The sequence below is a fragment of the Copadichromis virginalis genome, linkage group LG6 (genome assembly GCF_057382275.1).
Source record: "Copadichromis virginalis isolate Kocher_CV1m ecotype Utaka linkage group LG6, C_Virginalis_male_GT1.1, whole genome shotgun sequence".
NCBI lineage: Eukaryota > Metazoa > Chordata > Actinopteri > Cichliformes > Cichlidae > Copadichromis > Copadichromis virginalis.
In genome coordinates this window covers 7,980,791-8,008,054 of record NC_140623.1, presented here as the reverse complement: position 1 = coordinate 8,008,054, position 27,264 = coordinate 7,980,791, and the positions used below count along the sequence as shown (strand labels likewise).

Below are 27,264 nucleotides of genomic sequence, written 5' to 3'. Positions count from 1 at the left end.
CACGCTGTGTTTTAATGTAAGCAATTTGGGGGGGCGGGGGACCCAACAACCTGAAATTAAAATAAAATAAGTACAGCAATGGTTACCATTTTATTCCTGAAACAGAGCTCCAGCTCTCCTGGTGAAGTGTAAGTTATACCTGATTACCTAAAGATGGTTTTTGTTTTCTGTGCTGTTTGGAATTTCACCTGGCTACAAATATTTTATAGGTTACAACTTGAACAGTAGAGCGAATGAGTTACACTGAAAAGCAATATATTGCATATACAGCAGGCTTTCTCGTATTCACTATCAAATATCTACCATCTGCTTATTGAGCGGTTTGCAGCCAGCTTCCACAAAATGGGACATGGTTGACTGTAAATAAGAGGAAAAATAAAAAATAGAGGGTTCTGCTTCTACTGTACGCACACGAGCCTGAACATCTGGATGGGGGCGCTGTGACAATGAATGCCCAGAGAGCGTGGCGCTATACATCTGACACAGGAGAATTATAGAGTTAATAGTATTTGGCATGACAGGGAGAGAGAGCGGGGAGCGCAGTGCCGTGCCTGAATGCAGTCTCATCCTGTTTAGTATTCACTGTGCGCAGCGCCTGGAGGCCCCGGAGGGCTCACCTGCCCGGAGTCTAGACGCACTCTCAGTACAGATCAGACAGCGGGGATCGAACCGCCGGCCCGGTAGGCTTCACGTCCGTGCGGTGTCGGGCATCGGAGGGGAATTGGTTCCAGCACCAAAGACACGCCGGTGAGTGAGTGGGGTTGAGTGGGTGGACTGGTGGGTGGGGCTCAGACGGTCGGGTCGGCTGGGGACGCTGGCAGTCTACCTGCCCGCAGCGGCGCGTGGGCTCGAACCCGTGATCCGTTATTCCTTCGGATGTAATCTGATTACCGCCAGTTTTATTGCTGTTGGGCTACATCTGTATTTACATTACCCGTGTGACTATTTCTGTATTTCTATGCATTTCTACCGGCTTTCTAAATTATTTCTGTCTTATTTAACCATCTTTCAAAACGAAAAAACAAAACAGTTTAGCCTCGTATAAAACGAATAAAAGCGATGAAAAAACATCTATGCATTTTGACATGAAAAAAAAATCGCTATATCTTTAAATGCAGAAAAATGTAAACTTTGCTCCGCATTGTCTGCACTGAATGAAAACAGAGTGAGTGTGTGGGCGAGCCTATAATTTACCCCTTAACTTGTTTTTAAAGGCTTTGGAGACAAATTAAAGATTTGGTGAGGTTTATTTTGATTACCACTGAGGTAAACTTTTTTATTTTACTTTGGTTTGAAGTTATGACATCATGCAACTCTGACTTTTTTTGATGTAAAGACACTAATAATACATCAATAGGTGGGCTAGTCATTTTAGATTACGCACCTGTGACCTGCTGACAATATAGCACACAGTAAACAAAGTGCCCAATAAAATAGTGCATACAGCCTCTGTGTGTGTGTCTGTCTGTCCATCGGTAGCTCTGCGATCTGTCTGCAACCCCTGGGAGAGTTTCAAAAAAAATCCCCGCTCTGCTCCTCTGCGTCCTCCTCGATAGCTCCGCGCTCTTCTCGCTGGCACGTGTGTGTGCGTGCGTGCACGCCCGACATCCTGCGCGCTCGCAAAGTAATGTATGTGTATGCGTGCTCCGCTGCTGGTTCACGGCGTACAGTCACAGAGAATGAGTGTCTGTAGTGAGGCGGAGGGAGACACTAGACCACTTCTGCTTTGCTCCTCCATTGAAACACTTTCCAGCGAACACAGCCGAGGGGTGAGTGGAAGCTCGGCGGGTCACCGTGTGTAACGGTTCGGACTCGGCCCGTTGGGGAGGGTGGTTGGGGGACCGGGTTTGCTAGTTGCCCGTGCCCACCACTGCGTGTTTGTATATTTCTGTGGGTGAATTTAGATGGAGGGGTGGTGTATGGGACTTCGGCGTTTTGTTGAAGTGGAGGTTAGGCTATTGTTTTTTAGGGGAGTGGGGTGGTAAAGTTGTGCTGGCTCCTATGGGGGATGGGTGCTTGGGGACAGACCAAAACTTTAACCACTTCACACCGGCACCACTCACTCGTCGCCTCGGGCTACCCCTGGGCGACTGTCTTCTCGTGAGACCTATGCTCCTCTTTCTCTAGCATTCCTGAACTTTCTCAGAAACTACCTGAGGTTTGAGCGAGGGGTGCATTTATTCCCCTCTTCCTTTTAGACATTGCTGCATTTGAACGACGCTGGTAGTTGCTTATTTGTGTAATCTCATGGCATAGGCTGCTGTCGGTAAATGGGTTAAGATTTTACAGCCAGCCCCCTACTTTCCTTTCCCCTCCTCTCCTCTCCTCTCTCGCCATGCCGGATCCATCCGTCTGTCTCGCCCACAGTTGCAGCGCATTTGTGTCCCGGGATGACCTGTTGATGTCGGCTAAAGATGGAGTGCCAGGATCGCCCTCCGCTGTAGACCCCCCGCTTCTCCTTTAGAAAAATACCTTAAGAATCTTAGTTCCTCAGAGTGAAGATAGCCCCGCGTGGTTCCCGAGTCCGCTTTTTGGTGGAGATGCAATAAAGCATTTATTCGCTGTGATATAGTATAAGCGACATTTTGGAGGGGGAACAACGCGTGTCTGTCCCATGTTGGTAGCTGCCATTCGGCCGGAGGAGGAGGAGGGAACTCGGTCTTAACGGACATCACACCGCGCTGGCACGGAGTGGAGGGGAGACGGGAACTGCTGAATATTTTACCCCCCGCCCCCGACTATTTTTGTGCCATATTTCGTACCCCTGGTCCCCCAGACGATAAACGTGTGTGTTGAGGGCAGTTAAAAACCATCATTGACATTCAAAAATAAAAAAGAGGAGCTCTCTCATTCTCCTTTTTTTGTCCATTTTCCGCTGCCGCCCCCTCCCTCGCCCCCTCCCTCGCACACACCGGCCCGGGCCAGTTGAGGACTCCCAAATTCTACCGGGCATCGAGGCTGGCACACGGCGGGGCACCGAGAGCTCTCTGCCCGCTCTGACTGCCCTGCTGCACCGCTGGTGGCGGCGGGCTGTTTCTCTCCGAGGCGTCCGCCAGCGAGACTCTGCGAGACTTTCATGTGAGATTAATTGATGTATAATTAATGTGTATAAACGATATCTCGGTTTTGAAGTTTCTGCTCTAGTCGTGCTCAAGGGAGGCTACGACTATAGCCACATTGTGATGCCTGTCTGCTCACGAGTTTCGGTAAATACAGGATTTCTAGCCCAAACGGCTGCAAACTAAAGGCCACCCAAGGCTGGCGTTTATTACACGTGATTTGGAGCCTTGTTTGTGAGTTGTGTGCATGTGTGAACTGTTTTTACTTCTGCCAGTGTTAGCCTTAGCTTTAGCCTGCTACTTGCTAACAGGCCACCTTTAACCTCCCCAAACCAGGAAACTGAATATGATTAGGCAGTGATTGATATTGATATCAAAAGCCCGTGTTCACGTGGTTGCTCGGGTTTATTATCTGGCAGCAAAATGACTGCGGTAATCTGATGTTGGTGTTTTGGTATTAGCAGCAGCATGTGGTTAGTTTGCATAAACCTGAGTATATATATATATTTTTGCTTTATTTTTGGTGCTGGAAAACAATTTTCAAAGTTGCAGATGATTGAAACACACACGCAGTCACACACTCTTTTTTTCTTGTGGAGTCAAAGCACATAGTGGGGCACATGGGGAATACAGGGCAAGGGTCAAGTAGTGTGAGTTAACTCTCCTTTTCTGTTTCTTGGAAGTTATTGTGACCTCTGACCTGTGAGGAGCAAAAGGTGCCTGGTACCATATCCCTGTGTGACATGACATGTCAATGAAGCAGTGTGAATGGAAACCAGCTTGCATGAAAAAAAATGTTCTGCTTTTAAAATGTTGAAACTTTTATCAGCATCGCCAGCATATTATTGTCATTATCAGCAACTGTGCACACTGTCACTCGATGCGTTCGCTGCTTTATTTTTATTCTTTTTGTCTTCGAATACTGTGGGGAGATTTTATTTATTTATTTTTTCAGCAGACATGCTTTGTCTTGGCAGCTTCTTATTATTCATACGACTGCACATATTTACACCTGGAAACAGCCACAGACATCTCACCATTGGTCGCTGAGATGCTCCACTGGGACATTTGTCAGTTCAATTGCTTGCTCAAGGCCATGGGAAGTGCAGATGTTAGCGGAGCAGATCGTGCATTTTTAGTGCCATAGAATCAGAAACAGTCATTTTTAGACTTTCTTCGCTATCAAAACACTGTTTTGTAAAGACAACGACCCACATTTCCCAGTAAGATCGTTGTGTTCTGATTAAAGTAGAAGTAATGCGTGTAAACAAATCCTGTATAGGACCCAAACTGCGCTGAGTAAATATCACTCGGAGCCTCTACAGTTGAATTTTAATTGCACTTATTCAATGCATATTGATTTCTTTACATCGACACAAACTGTCAAGCCACAATAACGTGTCCAGGTACAATAGCAAGGCACAAACGAACTTTCTTATTGCCAAAGCTTTATCGATTAAAAAAGAAAAGGTAGGAGAAAACTAACCTATATACAATGCACTCGGTAACAGAGACCCGATATAATGAGACTGTTTTTTACAGAACAAATTGTACAGAGTGCTCCCAATCCAATAATCCGTTTGTGATCATAATTGTCCTCGTACAGAACAGGACTGCACAATTAATTAAGTGTAATTATATTGTCGAGCAGTTTACACAATTAATAAACATAGTAATATTTTGCAATTTTAAGGCATTATATTCCACTTTATGTGGTGGCTAGTGTTGAAATCTATCTCTCTGTCTATCTGTATATAAAAATGCTGATAGCCAAGGCTGATCTGTGCAGGTTAGATCAAGCCTCATTAAAACAAAAATTAAAATGCTTTTGATGTAATGTGTGGCAGTGGAGTTGTAAGTAATCACATTTTACTCTTCCCTTTCAGTCCACTGTCATAGTTTTCATGCCTGCATCAATCAGATTTAATTAGTCACTATAAACATAATTAATTATGATGGCCCCCTATTCTCAGCGCTGCCCTTATGTAGGCGTAAGGCAGGAGCTCAGGACTGCTTTAGTCCAATTTGTTCACCCTTTATTTTTCAGCCAGTGAAGGTTTGCTGAGCGTGCATGCCAGAGCAGCACCCACCATTCACACCTGGAAGCTTCACACCATACAGCCACTGCCTTTTATTACCGGCCAAGGAGAAGCTCAACTGAAGGAGTTATGGTTTAGAGGGAAAAATCCACCTCCAGACATTTGTTTTGTAATTTCGATGGAAGCCATTCCAGGAGTGAGGTTAGTTTGCGAAAAGTTGTAATTTTCTTGTTTTGTTAACCTTTGCAAAACCTTCTTTGTCAACGTTTCCCAGAAGGACTCCCGGTGATTAAAGCGTTGGTCACTTTTGGGCTGTATGCTGAATGTGCAGTTATTAAGTGGGTTTGGAACTAGAGGCATTGTCATGTGTCTTGGCTTGTTCTTATGACAAAGTTATAGCTGTTGTCACCACTTCAGCAAAGTTAGAGGTATTGCTGCAGATCCGATTTTTGGGCTGAATCTGGTTGCATAGAAATCTGTATGTCTGCCTTTTACCCACTTTGTGTTATTGTGAGAGAGCAAGTCAACAAAAAACAACCCACCCCTTAACAGTGGAGTTAGTCATTTTTTGAGGTTATTTAATAGAAAAAAAAATTGTACTCATCAATATACATACTTTAGTGAACAATTATGTCTTCCAACTAATTGATGCGTTCTCCTAAACTTAAAAACTTACATCAGTCAATTAAAAAAATCATTAATATAAATTTAAAATACACAGGAGTAGGTTTGTGGTTTGTGGAAGTCACCATGTTCCCTCACGATACCCTAAAAATCACACTTTCCTATCTCATGGAAGTTTATTCTCTCCAGAGACTCCAACAAAGTTACTTCAGGGATAGTTTGACTACCAGCGGCTATTGTGGCAAAAACCACAATACGGCGGTATGGCTGTCATCAGATAGAAGTGAGCTTCTTTGAAACACTGACCTGTATCCTTATTTTTTCACAAAGTTTTACAGCCTCGTTTAGATTAAATAAGGGTAGATGCTTTTCAACCAGCATTGACAGCTGAGGTAAACAATGGATTGATAGATTTCCATAGATAGGGAGAAACTGCGGGGCAGAGCCGGTCCAAACTGTTACAGAAACATGCCAGCTGGCCGCAGCATTCATGGGGTGCAGTCTAAATTTAATGTTCTTGATATGTTGGCTGATTAAAACATGTTTGTCCTACAGCAGCTTGAATCATGGAGTTGAATTGGGAGGTGTAAGACAAATTTTTACACACTCACTTTCAATTTATGTAAACTTTGTTGTTGTCACTTTGACAGTTGGTCAGCTTTTTTTATCTACAAGAGAAAAACATGGACATACATATGGTATCAGTATTGTATGAGTATTTGGGGGGTTTTCTGCCCATTTATCATCAGTTTATGTCCAGTTTCCTTGCAAAGTGGTGCTTCCAATCCCTTTGTAGGTTTATTTGTTGCATGATAGTTTTTTTCAGGAATAAAGTGCATTGTGAAGTAGGCAGATTCTGTTTTACACTCAGATCACTGCATTTGAACCAAATCAAGTTGGTTGTTGGTTTCCTGTAGAAAGAACGAACTGATGGTGGCTTGCTTTAGCAGCATGACCCAAAGGAAAAAGCTGTCCAGCATAGTCACAACAGTCTGTCAGTTACAGACTTGGGACCATGTCGTGCTTGCTTGTAAGATTTCCATCTGTGTTTGTAGACCAATTTGGAGTGTAAGCCATTGTTGCCTTTTCTCAGCCTCAGTCTGGGACTTCATGAGAAAGGTAACACTTTTTAGACAAAGAGCATTGTGATATCTTAATGTTAGCGATGAGGAATAATGTTAGTTCCAACGCTTAAATAAGCAGATTAAAGTGAACAAAACCATTCAGAATTTGAGTGCATTTTTAAGATAGAAGATCTTAAACACACATAAAGGAACAGTTAGAGATGTAGTTAGTAAAGCAACTGCAAAGCTGCCACTTTCAGTAGACTGAACAATGTGATATGTGACTATGTGGTTATAGAGGATTTCTCTCAGGGGATCTAAAAGTCCACAATTTGTTCCCTCACTGTTACTTCTTCAGAACAGAGGTAGTGTGTGGAAAGTCCATAGCCTACGTCTTTTACAGTTACATGCTATGGCCTTGCCTCCTGCTGTATTTGGTACGTCAGTGAATTGTCTTCAGTACATTTGCTGGGTTTTCCCACAAGATATGAAACTGGAAAACATTCACTTTCTGTCACCAACTGAGCTCCACCCACTAAACATGTATTTGCCATTTATGAGCATTAAAAAGGGCTATTGTGCTTGAGTTAAGTGGCGATGGAATTTCCTGTAAGGGGATACATTTTGTTTATGATAGTATAGAATAGAATTCAACTTTATTGTCATTGCACATGTCACAGGTACAAGGCAACAAAATGCAGTTTGCATCCATCCAGAAGTGCTTTAGCCATGATATAGATATATTACAAATATATATTAGCAATAATATAGATATGTGAGTATATTACAGAAATGGATCTATTATGGTATGTTATAATGTACACGGTATGAAGTATGTTATGAATATGCTATAACTATATGTATGTACAGGCTGTAGTGAGTACAAGCTATGTACAGGATATGAACAGGATATAAATATGAAAAACTATACAGAATATGAAATAAAAAAACTATACAGAAATATGAAATAAAAAAACTGTACTATAAGGCTATAAGCCCTCTGCCCTTCTTTGTTCACTTGTGACTGAATGGATAACTACCAAAGTGTAGTGCTGGGGAAGTTATGCATCAGCATTTCTTATTCGGCATTTGTCTTTGCTGACTTAATATTGTTCATTACAGCTGCACAACAAATCACTTGTTAAATCAGATCATGACTGTAATCACTGGAGATACTTGGAGTTTGACTTACTGTTTTAAGCCTGGCCTCTGGCTTTAGAAAATCTAGATGGAATACTTTGGCCAAACCCAGATTGAGAGTAAATAGCAAAAAGTAAGGCCGGGGAATCAATCAAACTTTACTTTGGCCTTCATCAATTATGAAAACAGTATGATAATCCAGTGCACCCCTTGTCCATTGCTTTTTTTCACTTCCTAAAAGCCCACATTCACTTCTGGCCAGGGTGTAGAATATTTCACATTAACTAGAAAATTATAATTGAATTTTAATAAAATCCACTGTGCAAAGACATTTTTAAATTCACTTAATGCAGAATGGCTTTGAGTCCTGTTCGACTGTTCGAAGGCAAATGACATGGCATAAGAGCATGTGCATAACCATGGCTTTTTACTAGACAAAGGTGAAGAAAAGCTGTGGTTCTTATGTTTGTTGTCTTTCTTATTGTTTTTTCTCATGGGGGGGGGGGGGTTGCCTGTTTTTGATTTCTACTTATCCGGTTGTTCAGTCTGACGTCACTAGCCGTGTCTGGACCTAAACTCCGCTGCAGGTCCATATATCAAACGATCACTATGGCATTACTGAGAGTTGGAAAACTGTCTAAAGTCTTTCATCTTTAATAAAATGATCAGCGTTCTGCTCTACCAGGTGTAACAATTGAGTTTAACATCCAGGCATCCATGAAAACGGAATTTATGACATTTAATGGAGTTAGAAGTTAGCAGGGAGTTAGCTCGCTAGCTTCTATCTAAATACAATATAGCATGTCCTGACTGCGGGGTTTTGGAAACAAATTAAAACGTACAGCTCTGCTATCACTTCCAGCATAAATCAAGACAGGAAACTAAACAGCAGTGACGTTTGTAGGGTTACTGAAGTTGGGCTAGCTGGTATATAATGATGTGCTACGTGACCACTAGCTACACAGCTATGTTAGCATAATATAAACAAGCTAACTTTTTTCCCACTGGATAAAAGTTAACGTGAGTGTTGTTGGTGGTCAGGAACAAATGTAATCGCATGGCAGGATGCTGTAAAAGGACCAAACTTCAGCCAGGAGAACAACTGAGATAATCCATCCACAATACGAGGTTAGTCATTCATATACTGCTGCATGGGCTGGGCTGTAGTTACATCCTAAGGTTTTAAAAACTGAGCTTAAATAAATGATTAGCGGTAATAAAAGCCGAGGGAGGTCAACAGTGATCACTGACTGTTTTAGGAGCTTTTTGAGATTAAATAGAAGAAAATACATAACATTAAACATGTTAACAACACAAAAGCCATATTAAACGCAGACTACTTTAGACCCGGAAGTAGGATTCGTCACGTCATCACTTAACAATTGGATTGCAGTTTTAACATTTCACATGTGATCAATTTTGTCATATAAAAGGTAAACTTAATTTAGTCTGCCAGAAGTTTGTTCTTGGTTATTAAGGCAAAATACCCTACATTCCAAATAATCATTTTTGTATTGTGTGATGGTGGCATTTTGAATCCTTTAACATTTACCTAAGACCTGAGTACGGTGTGTACTCAGGCATGAAGCCAGTTCTGCCATTCCTCGGTAAAGTAAACAGTAAGTCAGGTGATGTAAATTAATAAAGAAAGCCACAATTAGCAGGTCATGTGGCGTGGGGGTGAAGGAACCTGTATTATAAAGTAGCTAATGACAGTCAAATTGTCTTCTTTTATTGTAAACCAGAGATGAATAAATATTCTTCTATAACATGAGCTCTTTGTGATTTGATGATGTGTCTACATAATAAAACTGTACTCAATCTGTTTATGACCTCAAGTGAGGGAGGTTAATCAGACTTTAAGAAGTAATGACCTACAGAGTTCTAGACCTTTTCAAGATTACAATATACGTCAGGTGAGCAATTTCTTATTATCAAGATGTTTTTTCTATTGATTCCAGCTGATGAAGTGATCCAGCAGTTCTGTCAGATGTGTGATGAATATTAGATCAGAGTTAAGAAGACTAGAATAGTACATGATTCATTGTCCCAGAGTCAATGATTTTGACTTTTTAAAAAGTCACTGAAAGGCTTTGAAACATGCTAGGGACAGGCGTGTTTGGCAGTAAGTTGTTATGAAAAAATCTGAATCCAGATATTGAAAACTTTTACCAGAAATTGAAGTACCTACCCTAGAAGCTCTTTGCATCGGCGCACTTTGATGATTTATGCTATTACATCCAGGTTTCCATTAACATTCCTGTGACAGTTCAAATAAGCAACATGGATCAGTCACGCTTTTCCCATTCTGAATGGCAGGTAGTTTTTTGTGTCAAGGCTAGAGATGGGAATTGATAAGATTTTGTAGATTTCTTTAATGTGATGTGCTTATTGATCTGGTTCTTTATCAATTCTTGGCTCAATTATGTGAGAAAATGAGTACAGCGAGGTTTTTTTGTCAGAACAGCTTCATTATCTAAAGTCCCAAACAGAGTACTGCTTAATGCTAGCTGGCATCTGAGGTGGAGGAAATGAGAGCATGTTTGTGTGGCATTTGTTTTAATTTATAATAATGGATTGCATTTATATAGCGCTTTTCTGGGCATCCAAAGCACTTTACAATTCTACTATTCATTCACTCACTGGTGCAGGTAAACCACAGTTGTAGCCACAGTTGCCCTGGGGCAGGCTGACAGAAGTGAGGCTGCCATATCGCAACATCGGCCCCTCTGGCCAACACCAGCAGGCGGTCTTGCTCAAGAGAGAGAGAGCAGGGGGATCGAACCGGCAACCTTCCGGTTACAGATGAGCTTCCCAACCCTCTGAACCCTCTTCCCAACCCTCAATTTAAGCTTTAAGCATGGTGCTAATGTTATTATATTTCAGCTTATTTAGTGCCAGTTACCACTGAGCAGCACTGTTGGGCGACAGTAGCAACAGTACTTGTTCTGCATGTATTTAGAGCGTCACATACATGGAAGTGAAGCTCACGTTGTGTGTAAGATGTTTCAGCATGTTGCTGGTGTTTCCATCCCTACCTGAAATAATCACTTTGTGACTTTGTAAACACAACTGTTCTCTTCTTTCTTAGTGAAATCAAGTCATGCTCTGAGCCTCTTCTTCCTCTCTGCCATAACTCCTTTATGTGGTAGCACTAGACATGTGTATGAGGTTGTTTTGCAATCAAAGTGCACACTGCCAGCACCTGCAGGCATTGATAAAGGAATTGATAAGCTCAGAGGCATAGAAATCTGATACTTTAAAACATTTGAAGCTATTTCTCAAGTGGCACTGGTTCTTAGTTCCCTTGAGAACCTCTTGCATTTTCTTTTTTAGTTTCAACTTTAGGGAAAGTATTTTACATCACAAGCGAGACCTTTGAGTAAGGCCTCAGTCATACAGGCCTAGAGACCAACTAGGCAACCATCTGGTAACTTCTACTCGCAAGGAAAAAATGTGTATTCTATGACAAGCTGGGGAGGTTTTTCTCGCAGTTGTTAATGGGAACCTTGCTTCAAAGAGGCACTTGGTGCTGTTGTTTTGGTTGCTAGCAGGTTGTTGCAGTTGGCAATAGTTTGTGTGGAAGATGTTGACTTGCTACTCAAGCTACTCACAAAGCAGGAGACAATCTATGAAAAAAAATATTCGCCTTAGAAACACAAGTTGTTCCTTATGTGCTGGAATGTGTAGAAAATAGGTTTAAATGTTAAACTAATTTATTCAAGTCAGAGAATGTTGCATATAATTAAATTTTTTCTTGATGCATAAAGTTAAAAGATTAAAACTGATAAAACAAGTTAAAAAAAGAGACTTTTCCATTTGATTACATTTTGTATGATGGATTATGTAGAAAAAGTAGAATTGGGCTGAAAGATCTATCGCTTTATTACCTATTCATGTTGCAAATCGTGCTTTTAAAAAGTAACTAAGTAATTAATTACTTTTGAAAATAAGTAATCAGTAAAGTAACGGGATTACTTTTTGGGGAAGTAATCAGTAATTAGTTACTGATTACTTTTTTCAAGTAACTTGACCAACACTGCTGATGACTGACAAAAATAATCCATGTAAAGTTTAGCTGTGTAATACCAGCGAATCATCATGTAGCTGACCAAAGTAAAAAAAAAAAACCACACAACACTGACTAAAGATTTAGCTTGCATTTCATGCTACACTATTCTGTCCACGCCACATGTAGCGTAATGACGTTATACTGGGTGTTTCACGCTTTATCTCCTTGCAGTTGTTGTTGCTGCTGCAGTGTCAAATGCCATTTTGTCATGTTCGCATTTTTATTAGTGGTTAAAATGAAAACAGAAAAAACGCTGTCCGAGGTAAGTAGGTCTTGGAACAGCTCCTAGATCCTCACCAATAAAGGAGTTTTAAGACTGATATGGATTTGGTGATTTAAAAATCTGATGTATCTGCAAGTATGTTTTTTATTATTTCAGACACATCTTAACAAAACCTGTTAAATTTATTTATTCTATAATGCTCTGTCCCATGCTTCGCAGATCAGTTAGTTTTTGTGTATTTTCCTTTGTCTGCCAATAGATGACCAAATGGCTAATATTGACCGACAATATCAGCCCGCCGAAAAATCGGTGGACCCCAAGTAGTTACCCTTTGGGAATCCCAAAAAGTCTTTGTTCGAAAAACACCTACAGTGGATCTACTGGACAACGGATGTTGAATATAGAGGTGCCTGGCAGGGGGAAAAGAGGAATCCCACAAAGGAGGTTCATGGATGTAGTGAAAGAGGACATGAAGTTTGTGTATTTGTGTGACAGAATTAGATTTTAGGAATAGGGTGAGAGGGAAGCAGATCATCTGCTGGTGCAGCCCCAGAAGGGAGCAACCTCAAGAAAAGCTGTATATATGATATTTTTTAACCTTTAAGTGTCTGCTGCTGCATCACTGTACACACTCCCGCAAATGTATGAGGAGAACCGGAGTTAGAAAGCTGGTGTGTAGGTTCTAGGCTTGGTCTGTGAGCCTCGTTCCTAGTGGAGGAACGAGGCTAATCAGTTTCCTATTAGTGGTTTGTTTGGGTTTGTAGCCAGGGTAGGAGCTCATCATCATCAGCTCCTCACCACAAGCTGCGCTCCAAATACTTGTCGGTGTCAGCTAAGCTCGGCCACCATCCATCACTCGGAGGCCACGATCCTCTATATAACGTATTTGTTCAGTGGAGTCGTGACTCACCTTTGTGCTCTCGTCTGTTTACTTCTGCTTTGTCATACTTGGCGTTCGAGTCGTTCTGTGTTTGTATTGTGCATTTTTAAACAAAACCAAAAAAGTGATGACTTCAGTCATGAGAAACACCGATTTTAGAGATAAAGTCCTGCTTTATTTTATTCCTTTTCTGTACTTTGACAGTTCTTCCACTTTTGATCACAAGCTTCTTTGTTGGATGGTGACGAAGACGAGTGAAATAGATGAGTTATGTAAGAGGCTGTGTTTTGACTGGGAAGCAACGACAAGAAAATAACAAAGTAGGCCAAAAACCACCAAAACAGTTTATTAACTGAGAATTAGATGTCATGAAACAAGGGTTTTTTTTTTTTAAAGAAAAAAGATAAAGGCTTATGTAACTGTGGCTGGTGGCCCCAAATTCTGTTTCATTTGAAAGATAGAGTTTTGAATTAAAGTTGTTTACCAGATACTTAATTCATTAATCATCACACACTTTACTTACCCCATTTCTTTATTTTAAGTCTCTTTCGTCCCTCCTTAACTCTGCCTTGCTTGTGTTTTTTGCATATTTTCCAGTTCTTCTTTGCGCTCTTATCTCATAACTCATTTATTTGGTTTCCTTTGCCCCTGTCACGCTGCCTCATTTTATCGTCTCCTTTCCATCACGTCTCTCATTTTTTTCCTGTACCAATTCCCAACTCTCCTGACCTTCCTGCCAATTACCTGTATGTCCCCATCATCCCGTCATCTACCGTCCTTCCAGATAATTCCTTTCCTCCATCACCCACTCCTTCCTTTTTAACCTTCCAGTGCTCCTGTTATCCACACACTAACTTGTTTCTACTTCCTGCAGACCCTGTGGTGCTGGGCAGAGCGTTATGGCTCAGACGCTGCAGATGGCGATCCCTAACTTTGGCAACAATGTCCTGGAGTGTCTGAACGAGCAGCGGCTGCAGGGCCTCTACTGTGACGTCTCCGTGGTCGTCAAGGGACATGCCTTCAAGGTCAGAATTAAGTTTTTTGACGACTTCATTCAAACTAATATAGCTAATGCCGTTTTTGTTTGACCTGAATACAGGCAGAATCAAAAGCGCATATTTAAAGTTAAAAGTAATTTATCTTTTTATGTCTCCACATAGCTTACTCTCATTGCCAAACACATTCTTGTTGTCTGTGCACCCATCCATGCTGAATACAACTCTTTACTGTAATCTATTTACTTTGAATTTCTCCAAATTTGGCAGAAATGTGCACTCTCACTAAAGTATGAAAGGATCTCAATGTCACTGTGACATTTCAAAAGATGTTTTTGCTTGTAACTCAAGAAAACTTTTACTGATTATGACAACATTTATGTCGGATGACCCAAATGCAAAAGCACTAGTGTTATTAATTTTTCAACGTCATAAGTGAAAAAGAGAAGAAGAGATTGTGGCCATATTTCATCAGTGGACAGATAATGACCTGGTGACACTGATCTTTGGTGTCAGCCTATCAAATTCCTTTATAGTTGTTTTTAGGGATGTAGTTGTTAGTGAGTTGTTATCAAGGTGAGTGAACTGATCTGTGGGAGTCATCTATTCTTTGCAGTCAATTCTGTGTTGTTCTGTTTGCTCCTGTTGGTGTGGAAGAACTCGACTGGCCTGCACAGAGTCCTGACCTCAGCCTCATACACCTTTAGAATTAGTTAGAGCAGAGACTGTGAGCCTTATTATCCAAAAATCTGTGTCTGAACACACAAATGCACTTCTGGAAGAATGGTAAAAAATTCCCATTAACACTCCTAAATATTGTGGAAAGCCCTCCCAGATAAATTGAAGCTGATATCATATCAAACCCTATGGATTAAGAACTCTTTTTTATATGCACGTGAAGGCAGATGAGCGAATACTTTTGGCAGTATGTTTGGAGGTATTTCACACGTTTCACCAGTAAGTGTTCTTTTAAGTTTGCAGTAACTTTTGACTTAATGCAAACTGCACAGCATGGACATATAACTTGACGGGACTGAGAAGCTTTGACAGCGACATGGCTGTTGCCGTCCCTTCTCTCTCACTATGTTCAGTGTAACACTTGTTGGGGAGCTTTTTTTGCACTCCATGAATATATTTTCACATTATCTGTCTCTTGTCAGTTCCACTCCACATGCTAATAATTACTATGACATACCAATTCAATACATTTCTATTCTTGGGTGTATTTATTTGCCACAGTTTGTTTTACAAAGTTAGTGTTTAAGTAGAGCCTCATGTTGGCTTACACATAAAGACTGACTCCCAGTCTCTTCCTCAGAGTGAATACAGCTTATTATTTTGACATTGGTGTCTGACAGCTACTCACTAAATGGAAGATAACCCAAGCCAAGGTGTCGTATTTGAACTGGAAAAATCTCAGCCACTGCAACCTTAGTCTTCTACGTATGAGTCTAGACAAGCACGGATGTAAAATGCAGCTTGACTCAGTTCACTGAGAGACACAGCGACAAGCTGGTAATTCTAGGTCCTCGTGTTTCCTTGTTGCCAGAATGTGCAGATGAATTGCCTGGAGTACTGTTTGTGCATGTAGTGTCAGGATTTTGGTGAGAATCTCTTGGTAGGATAAAAAAAACGATGCCTCGGGTCAAAAACTAATAGTCTCAACATTTTTTGAGCTTCCTTTGTCTGCCTCTCCTGATCAGTCAATAAACTTAGTTTTGGACTGTTTAGTGCAATTTGACATCGTAACCTGAAGACACTAATTTTGGCAGTGCTTCAAAAGTTACTGTTGAGCAATACGTGAAGTTTCCTTTACAACAGGATGCAATTTTCATGCTTTGCATTAAAATAAATTCAACCAGAGATTAACAATAAAAATGTTAGTCTTCTTCTGTTACTACTTTCCTGTTTGTTTATGTCTTCTGCCTTACTGACAACAAACATGAGCAAGTGCAAATCTCCGGATATGGATGTTGATATATACTGTTTACCGCATCGGAGTCTATGTATTTTTAAACCCTTACGACTTCACTACCCCTGCTGTTTACCCCTCAGGCCCACCGTGCAGTGCTGGCAGCCAGCAGCTCCTACTTCCGGGACCTGTTCAATGCTGGGGGGAAGAGCTCGGTGGTGGAGCTACCCCCGGCCGTGCAGCCGCAGAGCTTCCAGCAGATCCTGGCCTTCTGCTACACGGGGCGCCTCAGCATGAATGTGGGAGACCAGTTTCTGCTCATGTACACCGCCGGCTTCCTCCAGATCCAACAGATCATGGAGAAAGGCACCGAGTTTTTCCTTAAGGTAAGCTGATAATGAAGCAATCACAAATCGAGTCATTTAAACGTCTGTTAAAGTTGAATGCAAATGTAGAAGAGCATCCATAGGAACACTTCTGTGAATATGAGGATTATTTAAATGTAATCAAAATGAAGCAGATGTAAAAATAGCCGTTTCTGCGTGCTGCCGCCGTGTTACCTGTTGTGCGTGACATTATGCGTGGCATTATGTTGTGATGGGGGCGTCTCTGTTTGTAGACACGTTCTCGTGAATCGAGAATAATTGAAACGTCGTACTGACACTACAGGTTCCCTCTATAGTAGCAGATGATCTGATTAGATCTGGAGTGCCTGGCTGCATAAATTAGAATATTAATGAGGGGGACTGATTTCCTTGAAAGTTCCACTTAACACCTCTAGACACAGGGTTGATAAAATGCCAGCTACAGTGGGGCAAAAAAGTATTTAGTCAGCCACCGATTGTGCAAGTTCCCCCACTTAAAATGATGACAGAGGTCAGTAATTTGCACCAGAGGTACACTTCAACTGTGAGAGACAGAATGTGAAAAAAAAATCCATGAATTCACATGGTAGGATTTGTAAAGAATTTATTCGTAAATTAGGGTGGAAAATAAGTATTTGGTCACCTCAAACAAGGAAAATCTCTGGCTCTCACAGACCTGTAACGTCTTCTGTAAGAAGCTTTTCTGTCCCCCACTCGTTACCTGTATGAATGGCACCTGTTTGAACTCATCATCTGTATAAAAGACACCTGTCCACAGCCTCAAACAGTCAGACTCCAAACTCCGCCATGGCCAAGACCAAAGAGCTTTCGAAGGACACCAGGAAAAGTATTGTAGACCTGCACCAGACTGGGAAGAGTGAATCTACAATAGGCAAGCAGCTTGGTGTGAAAAAATCAACTGTGGGAGCAATCATCAGAAAATGGAAGACATACAAGACCACTGATAATCTCCCTCAATCTGGGGCTCCACGCAAGATCTCATCCCGTGGGGTCAAAATGATCATGAGAACGGTGAGCAAAGATCCCAGAACCACACGGGGGGACCTGGTGAATGACCTGCAGAGAGCTGGGACCAAAGTAACAAAGGTCACCATCAGTAACACACTACAACGGCAGGGAATCAAATCCCGCAGTGCCAGACGTGTTCCGCTGCTGAAGCCAGTGCATGTCCAGGCCCGTATGAAGTTTGCCAGAGAGCACATGGATGATACAGCAGAGGATTGGGAGAATGTCATGTGGTCAGATGAAACCAAAGTAGAACTTTTTGGTATAAACTCAACTCGTCGTGTTTGGAGGAAGAAGAATACTGAGTTGCATCCCAAGAACACCATACCTACTGTGAAGCATGGGGGTGGAAACATCATGCTGTTTTTCTGCCAAGGGGACAGGACGACTGATCCGTGTTAAGGACAGAATGAATGGGGCCATGTATCGTGAGATTTTGAGCCAAAACCTCCTTCCATCAGTGAGAACTTTGAAGATGAAACGAGGCTGGGTCTTCCAACATGACAATGATCCAAAACACACCGCCCGGGCAACAAAGGAGTGGCTCCGTAAGAAGCATTTGAAAGTCCTGGAGTGGCCTAGCCAGTCTCCAGACCTCAACCCCATAGAAAATCTGTGGCGGGAGTTGAAAGTGCGTGTTGCTCGGCGACAGCCCCAAAACATCACTGCTCTCAAGAAGATCTGCATGGAGGAATGGGCCAAAATACCAGCTACTGTGTGTGCAAACCTGGTAAAGACCTATAGTAAACGTTTGACCTCTGTTATTGCCAACAAAGGTTATGTTACAAAGTATTGAGTTGTATTTTTGTTATTGACCAAATACTTATTTTCCACCCTGATTTACGAATAAATTCTTTACAAATCCTACCATGTGGATTCATGGATTTTTTTTTCACATTCTGTCTCTCACAGTTGAAGTGTACCTCTGGTGCAAATTACTGACCTCTGTCATCATTTTAGGTGGGGGAACTTGCACAATCGGTGGCTGACTAAATACTTTTTTGCCCCACTGTATGTGCTAGTAGACCAGTAGAAAAACGATCAATACAACAAGATTTGATACTAGAAAAGTCATATCGTGCAATCACAGTTTACTGTTCCTAAAATGTTCATTATTTGTAGTTTTCTTACTCCATCAGCTATTTTGGCAGAAATTTTTGATAGAATTGTTAATACAATGACCAAATAGTGCTAAAAATGAACGATCTTTTAGTTCCCAGTAGTGTTGTGATGTTAAATAGCCAGGATGTCCATGTTTGATTCATGATTACTAGATTTAAAGTTGCCTTATATGTTTTGTGTGTGTGAATGTTTCATTAAGGAGAATTCTTTTCAGCATTATAATATGGAGACTGTCAATTTTGAACTCCAGGACTTTTCGCTTAATTTGATTATACTGCTTTAGATTGTAACCACAATAACATGAACATATTAACCTTTTAATCAGCACATATTTTTCAGATATTACTATTTTATTGTTAAACTACTACTGGAGCATTCCACTGGCTCATTGATGGCTTGTATGGTCATTTGTTTCTGGCTTCTTTGTACCATTATACATGAACTTCAGGTGTGAATTACTTTGGTCATTTCCATAGATTGTGTATAGAAGATTAGCTAGCTAGTGCTAAGTAACATACAAATAAAACAGAAGTTTCTTCTTAACTGAGGCCAAGTGCAAACTTCTTGGACAGACTTTTTATTAGTTACTTCTAATAAAATGACAAAATATTCTGATAACATAAGCTAATTTTAAGCCTTAAAGAAAAAGAATAGATCAGTGATCCCCCCCCCCCGCCTCATGAAAACAATGATGCAAAGACTCCAGCTCTGTTTGTTGAATCACCCTTTTAAGGATTGTTTTCGGAAATTTAATTTTTGGGTATGTTCGGACAGAGGATCAACTCAATTTTGGAGCGAGCCTCTGTTGTCCACTAGAGGAACTGCAGGTTTTGTAATACAAGTGTTGGCTTCATTTGTTCAAGCTCAGGATGCTTCCTAATGTCATCATTTACGTTCTTTATTACTAAATTATTACACCACTGCTGCCATGTGTTGCCTGAGATTTAAAACAGAGTGCTGGACACATTTTTGATACCTTATTTGAGAAATGTTAAGCCCAGCTCCATCAAACAACCAAGTTTCCCTCAGTAAATATTTAATATATGTATATATTTAATAGTGCTGTCTCTTTTTACCTGTCTTCAGTGCTACCGTCAGATTTGAGTAGATATCAGACATACAGTATGTTTACAGTAGATTTACCCTTCTAATGGCATAATATGTTTTGATCATATTCATGAAACTTTCCCCACACCAGGTCTCCTCTCCAAGCTGTGACTCCCAGGGTCTCCACACCGAGGAGACCCCATCCTCTGAGCCTCAGAGCCCCGTCACTCAAACAGTGGGAGTGGGCGGAGTTGGCATCGGTGCTGCCACTGTAGGGAGGCCTGCCTCCTGCCTGACACCCCTTCCCCTCGTGTCCAAGGTGAAGACTGAACATACAGCCACAACACCTCAGCCAGCTCCACAGCCACAGCAGGTAGGTTTGGTCTGGGCCTTGCTACACAACCCCACATGCTTTTGTCTTTTCTTTCTTTTTTGGCGGATGAATCATAATCTTGAAATGAAGTAAGAGTCCAAAAACTTTCCGAGGAAGGAACATGAATTTTTTTAAAGGTCAGACTCCTTATTCGGTTACTTCAGCTTCAGGTAGAGTCAGATTACCCTAATAACGAAGTATATATACTGGATATGTTCATTTCTTTTCATTGAAAATGGAGGAAAGCATCTGTTGTGAGTTCCAAAAATAGTTTTCATGTGATGTCAAGTGCTGCTAATCTGCATATCTCTTTAGGGGCAGTGTGATCATCATCACATACTTTTGGTATAGATAAGCAAACATCATCATATTTGTCAGGTGTAGTGTTTCCCCATCAGTGGCAGATTTAACGTTAGTTGTGTGTGAGACGTGCGATCTTGTTAAAGCTGATATATTGCATGTTACTTCTTATTTTCACTTAACATTTCTGTAAGTGAAATGTTAACCTGTAGACGTCAGACTTTTTCCACCACTGATTTGTTTTCACAGTTAAAAAGACAACAAAAAACAAACAAACAGAGACTGAAATATTGAATATTGAAATAGTGCCAAGAAAACAGATCATCAGATATTTTCAGACGATTTAGAAAAATAGCAAGAGGGCTGGTTATTAAATATAATTATTTTAATAAAAGTTGGGCCCAATTAATCAGTTTCTGTTACAGCTTGTGTTATGATTTATTTATGTGATTGTTAAATCAGGAGTGTTAACATCATTGGAGTTCATATTTGAGACAAATATTCCTATTTTTCTTTTAGTGTAAAGAAGTACATTTTGATTATTTATTGACACATTTAATGTAATTAATTTTAATTTTAAATAATAAGTGTCCCTCGGGGTGTCCTGTGCGAGGTGCTGCAGGAGTATGGGGTGTCTGGCCCATTGCTACGGGCCATTCGATCCCTATACAACCGTTGCAAGAGCTTGGTTTGCATTGCCGGCAATAAGTCGGACTCGTTACCGGTGGATGATGGGCTCCGCCACCATTTCTGTTCATAATTTTTATGGACAGGATTTCTAGGCGCAGCCAAGTGGTGGAGGGCTTTCACTTCGGTGGCCTCAGAAACTCGTCAGAACCACATCATCTGCGGATGATGTGGTTCTGTTGGCTTCATCGGATGATGGCCTCCAGCTCGCACTGGAACGGTTCACAGCCGAGTGTGAAGCAGCAGGAATTAGGATCAGCACCTCCAAATCTGAGGCCATGGTTCTCAGCCGGAAAAGGGTGGAGTGCCCACTCCGGGTTGGGGATGAGTTCCTGCCCCAAGTGGAGGAGTTCAAGTATCTCGGGATCTTGTTCGCGAGAAGGGAGCCGGAGATCGAAAGACGGATTGGTGCTGCGGACGCTGCACCGGTATGTCGTGGTGAAGAGAGAGCTGAGTGTAAAAGCGAAGCTCTCAATTTACCGGTCGATCTACGCCCTTACCCTCACCTATGGCCACGAGCTGTGTGTAGTGACCGAAAGAACGAGATCGCGGATACAAGCGGCAGAAATGAGCTTCCTCCGAAGGGTGGCTGGCCTCTTCCTTAGAGATAGGGTGAGAAATTCAACCATCCAGGAGGGGCTCAGAGTAGAGCTGCTGCTGCTCCACATCGAAAGGAGCCAGTTGAGGTGGTTCGGGCTTCTTGGTATTCCCCCGGATAAGCTGGATGAGGTGGCTAGGGAGAGGGAGGTCTGGGCTTCTCTGCTTAGGCTGCTGCCCCCGCGACCCGGCCTCGGATAAAGCGGATGAAGATGGATGGATGGATGGAATTTTAAATAATAAACTTTATATAAAGCAAATGAACATCCTGAGATTTGCATTTTGTCATTCTGCTGCCAAAACTACACGCAGAAAATGTAACCGCATCTTTCATTTTCATGCTCTCATTCTCTGCAAAGCCTTCAGTGGACTGGATTCCCCCCCCCCCCCTGGAAGGCTGATTCTGGCCTTTGGGTCATATATTTGATACTCCTGATAGCTCAGTTACATATTATTGGCTGTGTGAAATTGTGCCTTTTTGCCCTTCCATCTCAATTCATCTCAATTAAAAAAGCAACAAACAAAACAAAAAAATCTTAACTTGACCTGAAAAATTCCTGGGAAAAGATTTTTCTTCTTATGCAAAATTTCAGATCTATGCTGTCATTAAAAAATACTTTAAGAGATGGGTGCGGTGCTGGTATTATGTCTTCATGAGTATGGAGAATCCCTAAAATATTAGGATGTCCAATCATTATCAGCAGATCTGGGGGCCTTTAGATGACTGATATTGAATTCACAGTTTCTTACACACGAGGCATATAATATTCTTGAAAACTGATAAAGGCTTGAGAGGTTAAAGCTAGAATAGAGAAAAAAGCATCCACCATCAGTGTGACATTGCCCAGGTATGACACCATGTACCAGAACAACTCAGTTCATAATATATGCAGAATTTGTGATTTGTGTTTATTGTCATTTTCTCAGTGTGATTTTTTGAATTACAAACGGGGATGCAGGGTAGCATGGTGGCGCAGTGGTTAGCAATGTTGCCTCACAGAAAGAAGGTCCTGAGTTTGACACCGAAGATCATTTCTACATAGCTGAATTCTATTGTACTAAAAAGAAAACCCACCATCATCTATTGAAATCCTTTTTTGATAAACTTATGACCATAGCGACCTGGAATTTTGTACTTGTAAGAAGTACATCTTCCCCTGTCTGAGATGGTCAGTGGGAGGCATTTGACGAACTGACAATGAGTGGCTGAATGAATGTTTTATCTCAAACCCATCTCGCTTCATTACAGTCAAATCATTTCTAATAACGAGCATGTGTGCTCTGTTTCAGCTGAGGCCGGCACCTCTGTTCAATATATGTGCATTAAAAACGTGCTGCCAGAACCTCCAGTGATATTTGTTTGATGCTGCTTGAGATGGGAAACGTACCATTTGTACTCTAAGCCACGAAACCATGAAATGACATTTGTTTATTACTGTGTTTTATTGAGTGTTCCAGTCAGGCGCTGGTTTATAACCAGCATGTTTCTCTCCCTCTCTCTCTTCCTCAGCCGGAGGGCTCTCCCTACTCTGTGGTCTGCACCCCTGTGGCCAAGCGGCTATGGGAGGGGGGTAACCGTGATGGGGGAGGGGGGTCAGGAGGGGGCGGGGGCGGCGGGTTGAGGAAGGCCGCACGCTATTCTTCCTCCTCCTCTTCCTCGTCCTCTTCCAATACAATAACCCAGGACGCTTCTGGCCGCGGACCTGCCGCTAACGCCTCTCTGGTGGGCAGCGGAGGCAGCGCTTTAGTGGGAGGAGCTGTGCTCAACAGTAACCACAACAATAACAACAACAACGGCGGGACCCCAGAGGGTACGAGCCCGGGCACCCTGAGCATGTACACCAGCGACTCGCCCATCAGTTACCACGACGATGAGGAGGAGGATGATATAGCAGATGAGACTGAAGAGCAGTACAGACAGATCTGCAACATGTACACCATGTACAGCATGCTGAACGCCGGAGCAGCAGGTAAGCGCTGACAGCAGGATAAATGCATCAGCGGGTGAGTTCATTCCAGGGTTACTGTGCAGCTCCGTCTAAAAGTTTCCTCCTCTGATCTCTGCAGCGCTTGTAGTGTGTTTACGAGTACGAATGGTGGAAAGTTTGTTTATCCAACTTTCTCAATAGTGGAGGATGTTAGCGAGAGCGAAATGTTCAAAACACTGAAACCGCTGAAAGCTGTGGTCCTGCTTTAAGTTTGTGAGCTGTTTATGGTCTGCTTGATCACTAGTTTGAGGACAATCACATGGAGGTTTGAATGGAACGATGGTGAATAAAGTTGGTCGAACGGTATTTTGTTACATGCAGGAATTGGAAACTGGGGCACAGCGAGGTTTGTTGTTTATTGAATGTTTTAGGATCAGACTTGAGACTGAAAAGTTCGAAGGAGCAGCATCATGTGCTTACAGTAAATATGCAGTGGTTTCAAACAAGAAGGACCATTAACAGAAGTACATTTAGAACTGGATGTTAAAAGTTTATGGCTAACGTGTATGATTGAACGGCCTGCATCCAGTTTTTTTAACATCTGAGAGCTGGCCCCCTTTGTAATTCCCTTTAGAAGTTTTGTATCACTGCTGAAAAGCTGTTGCTACTATATAAAATTTTTAAATGATCCCTAACCCTCATTGCAAAAAAAAAAGAAAGGTAACACTCGATCTTTCCCTTCCTCAGTTGTCGGGGAGCGGGTGGAGGCTCTGCCAGACTTAGCCCCAGACTCAGGGGGCGGGCGGGGGGGCAGAGGGGGGCGGTCCCGGCAGGAACTAGCATCGCTGCCCGCCGAGCTCATCAGCCAGATCGGAAACCGCTGCCACCCAAAGCTGTATGAGGAAGGAGACCCGGCTGAGAAGCTGGAACTGGTGAGCGGCACCTCTGTGTTCATCTCCCGCGCCCAGCTCATGAACTGCCACGTCAGCGCCGGCACCCGCCACAAAGTGCTGCTCAGACGCCTTCTGGCGGCGTTCTTCGACAGGTCAGTGTCTGATTTTGGGGGGTTATTTTTGTAAGACTGATATAATAAAGATTTTATGGTTGATCATTTTTGCGCTTGTTGACAGCAGACAAAGATGTGCATTGTCCATTCAAGTATTTTATGTGTTGATGTGTATTTTTGTTTTGTTTTAACTTGCTCAGGAGCACTCTGGCTAACAGCTGTGGAACCGGCATCCGCTCCTCAACCAATGATCCCAGTCGTAAACCTCTGGACAACAGAGTGCTGCACGCTGTCAAATGTGAGTCATACAGAAGACGTACAGTGTATGTATACTGAGAGTTACATGCATAGACTGTATAAGGAAGATGGACGTACCCGTCGGGTTGGAAAAGTGAAGCCAAAATGAAATTGCCTTAAACCTCAGACCATGTTGCTTTCTGGTGACTAAAATGTCAAAGTTCAGGCTTCTGCATCATAGACTGTATATAAAAGATGTACACAACCCATTGTAACCTTTTGTGCTGTGAAGTGCCATTTTGAAATGGTATGTTAGCTTTTTTGGTCACCGCTGTCTGTTTCAGTTTGAAGCAAGAAGTGACCACATTTAAAGAAGAGGGTAATGTGCTCAGTTAAAAGCTAACGCTAGCACAAAGGATTGTCATTGACATGGCCCAGGTACAGATACCTGCTAATTAATGCTAAATAGCCTACAAATAACGCACTAAAATTTCACTCAATTCACTGAATTGAGTGCACAGAAAGCAAGGAGACTTGTCAGATATTTATAGTAGAATTTCCTCACAGTACACCAACACCAAAACTCCATGTCTAGACATCCAGTTAAGTGACTCAAATTAGTGGCTCTGAGGCCGAGCAGAGAGCTGGAAGCTACAGTCGCCTTTACCAGCATCAACTAGTCACATAAAGCAAGCACACCCAGAGTTTTAAACGCTAATAAATATGAGGGCAAACTATAACAGTTGTTATGAAAATGTACATTAGCTACAGAAGACAAATTGGGCTTGGGAGTCTATGATACTTGCTTTTGGAGCCAGCCTCAAGTTCAGTTCAATTCAATTCAATTTTATTTATGCAGCGCCAAATCACAACAACAATCGCCTCAAGGTGCTTTATATTGTAAGGTAGACTCTACAATAATACATACAGAGAAAAACCCAACAATCATATGACCCCCTATGAACAAGCACTTTGGTGAAAGTGGGAAGGAAAAACTCCCTTTTAACAGAAAGAAACCTCCAGCAGGACCAGGCTCAGGGACCAGTTTGGGTGAGAGAAGGAAGAGAGAACAAAAAACATGCTGTGGAAGAGAGCCAGAGATGAATAAATAGTATGATGTACCCAAAGGTTCCCCTTTGTTCAAAATTAAAGTCTACAAATCAATGACATCACACTGGCCTATGTTTATATACAGTCTGTGATTGCATGTCAGTATGCAAAGCTGCAGCTTTAGAATTTAGGCTCTAATGCGTTTCTGCGTTTCTCTGCCATATGTTTTTCTCTCCCATCATTTCCTCTTATTGTCCCTTTACATACTCTTTGCCTCGCTCCAGTCTACTGCCAGAATTTCGCACCGAGCTTCAAGGAGAGCGAAATGAACGCCATCGCTGCCGACATGTGCACCAACGCCCGCCGCGTCGTCCGCAAGAGCTGGATCCCCAAACTGAAACTGCTGATGGCCGACAGCGACGCCTACTCCGCGTTCCTGGCCGACAGCGTGAAGATGGAGGCCGACGCGTTGGGGACGGAGCAAGGCTTTGACCCCGCCTCACTGGAAGCCGTGGCTGCAGCGGCAGCAGCCAACAACAGCGAAGCGGGAAGCGGAGCCACGCCGGCAGACGGCCTGCAGGGGGCGGGGGGAGATAGCAGCACTTTGTTTTGAGTGAGTGAACGGACAGATAGATAGAATGGACAGATTGATGGAAGGAGGGGTGGAATATCTCTGGGGTGATGAGAACAGAACGATGGCCACTCTGGTCTTGACAGTAATCACTCCTCCCCTAGCCCGCTTTATGTTTGGGGATATGTTTCTTCAGTTTGTTCTGCTTGCCTTCCTTTGTTTGTCCACGTTTCTGTCTGTCTCCACAGCTCAGAATGAATCTCTGCAGTTTGTTCTTGAATGCTCTTGTGGAGAGAGATGGTGAAAGGTAGCAGAAGGAGGTTCGCTCCCCCCCAGTTCCTCATCCTTCTGCAACCTTTAGAAACCTGATTTCAGCCTTTATTTTTTTATGTTTTTAAGAGTGTGTACTGTCACTAAAAACCTTTTCTTACCATAATCACAGACATTCCCTAGGGGAAGGGGGGCGGGGAGGGGTAATCCAGTTTGGAGAAGGCTCCTTCTCCAAACTTCGGTAACACTGTTGTTTTTCATATTGAATGTATGCGTGGCGAAGCATTCGAGATGCAGCTGAGTGAGGTTGCGCCGAGCCCTTTTTGTTTTGTTGTTTTGGTTTGCTTTGTTTCATCTGCCAGATGAAAGCTTCTCTGAGTGTTTGGGCTCGGTGAGGTCAGGGGTTGAAATGAATATTAATATGTATATTGGCATGGTTTATGATCTCCTCGACCTCAGCCTGCTCTTTAACCCCAGCTGGCCATGCCGGGAAGCTGACCTACTGGTCTTCAGAGAAATGCTCTGACTTGGACAGCAGCTTTTCGATTGGCTGGTGATATGTTCAGATTTGTTAGCGAGTTTAAAGCCTAATCAATAACCTTCCCCCCTCCCAAACCTTCCCCACATTTTGGCCGTTAAACTCTAAAAAAACAAAAAATAAAATATCAGTTTGTTTA

At 42.3% G+C, this 27,264-nt stretch overlaps 1 protein-coding gene across 4 annotated transcripts; it reads left to right on the top strand.

Moving 5' to 3' along the window:
- The first annotated feature begins 1,583 nt into the window (after positions 1-1,583).
- nacc1b (nucleus accumbens associated 1, BEN and BTB (POZ) domain containing b) lies at positions 1,584-27,264 on the top strand. Of its 4 annotated transcripts, XM_085458458.1 has the most exons (9): positions 1,929-3,078; positions 5,107-5,299; positions 13,976-14,126; positions 16,152-16,394; positions 19,720-19,941; positions 23,036-23,495; positions 24,201-24,498; positions 24,660-24,757; positions 26,031-27,264. In XM_085458458.1, exons 2-9 carry the CDS (start codon positions 5,277-5,279, stop codon positions 26,357-26,359), a joined length of 1,824 nt encoding a protein of 607 aa, XP_085314584.1. In that variant the 5' UTR covers positions 1,929-3,078; positions 5,107-5,276; the 3' UTR covers positions 26,360-27,264. The 4 variants fall into 4 exon arrangements, with proteins under 4 accessions (XP_085314586.1, XP_085314584.1, XP_085314585.1 ...); XM_085458460.1 differs by lacking the exons at positions 1,929-3,078; positions 5,107-5,299 and adding an exon at positions 1,584-1,769; XM_085458459.1 differs by lacking the exon at positions 5,107-5,299 and having other exon boundaries at positions 1,930-3,078.

Excerpts from the sequence above, each read along its gene's own strand:
- nacc1b (XM_085458458.1), top strand. The coding sequence starts at position 5,277 with ATGGAAGCCATTCCAGGAGTGAG. Across the intron at positions 14,127-16,151 it reads TCAAGGGACATGCCTTCAAG|GCCCACCGTGCAGTGCTGGC; the intron begins GTCAGAATTAAG and ends TTTACCCCTCAG. Across the intron at positions 24,499-24,659 it reads CTGGCGGCGTTCTTCGACAG|GAGCACTCTGGCTAACAGCT; the intron begins GTCAGTGTCTGA and ends TAACTTGCTCAG.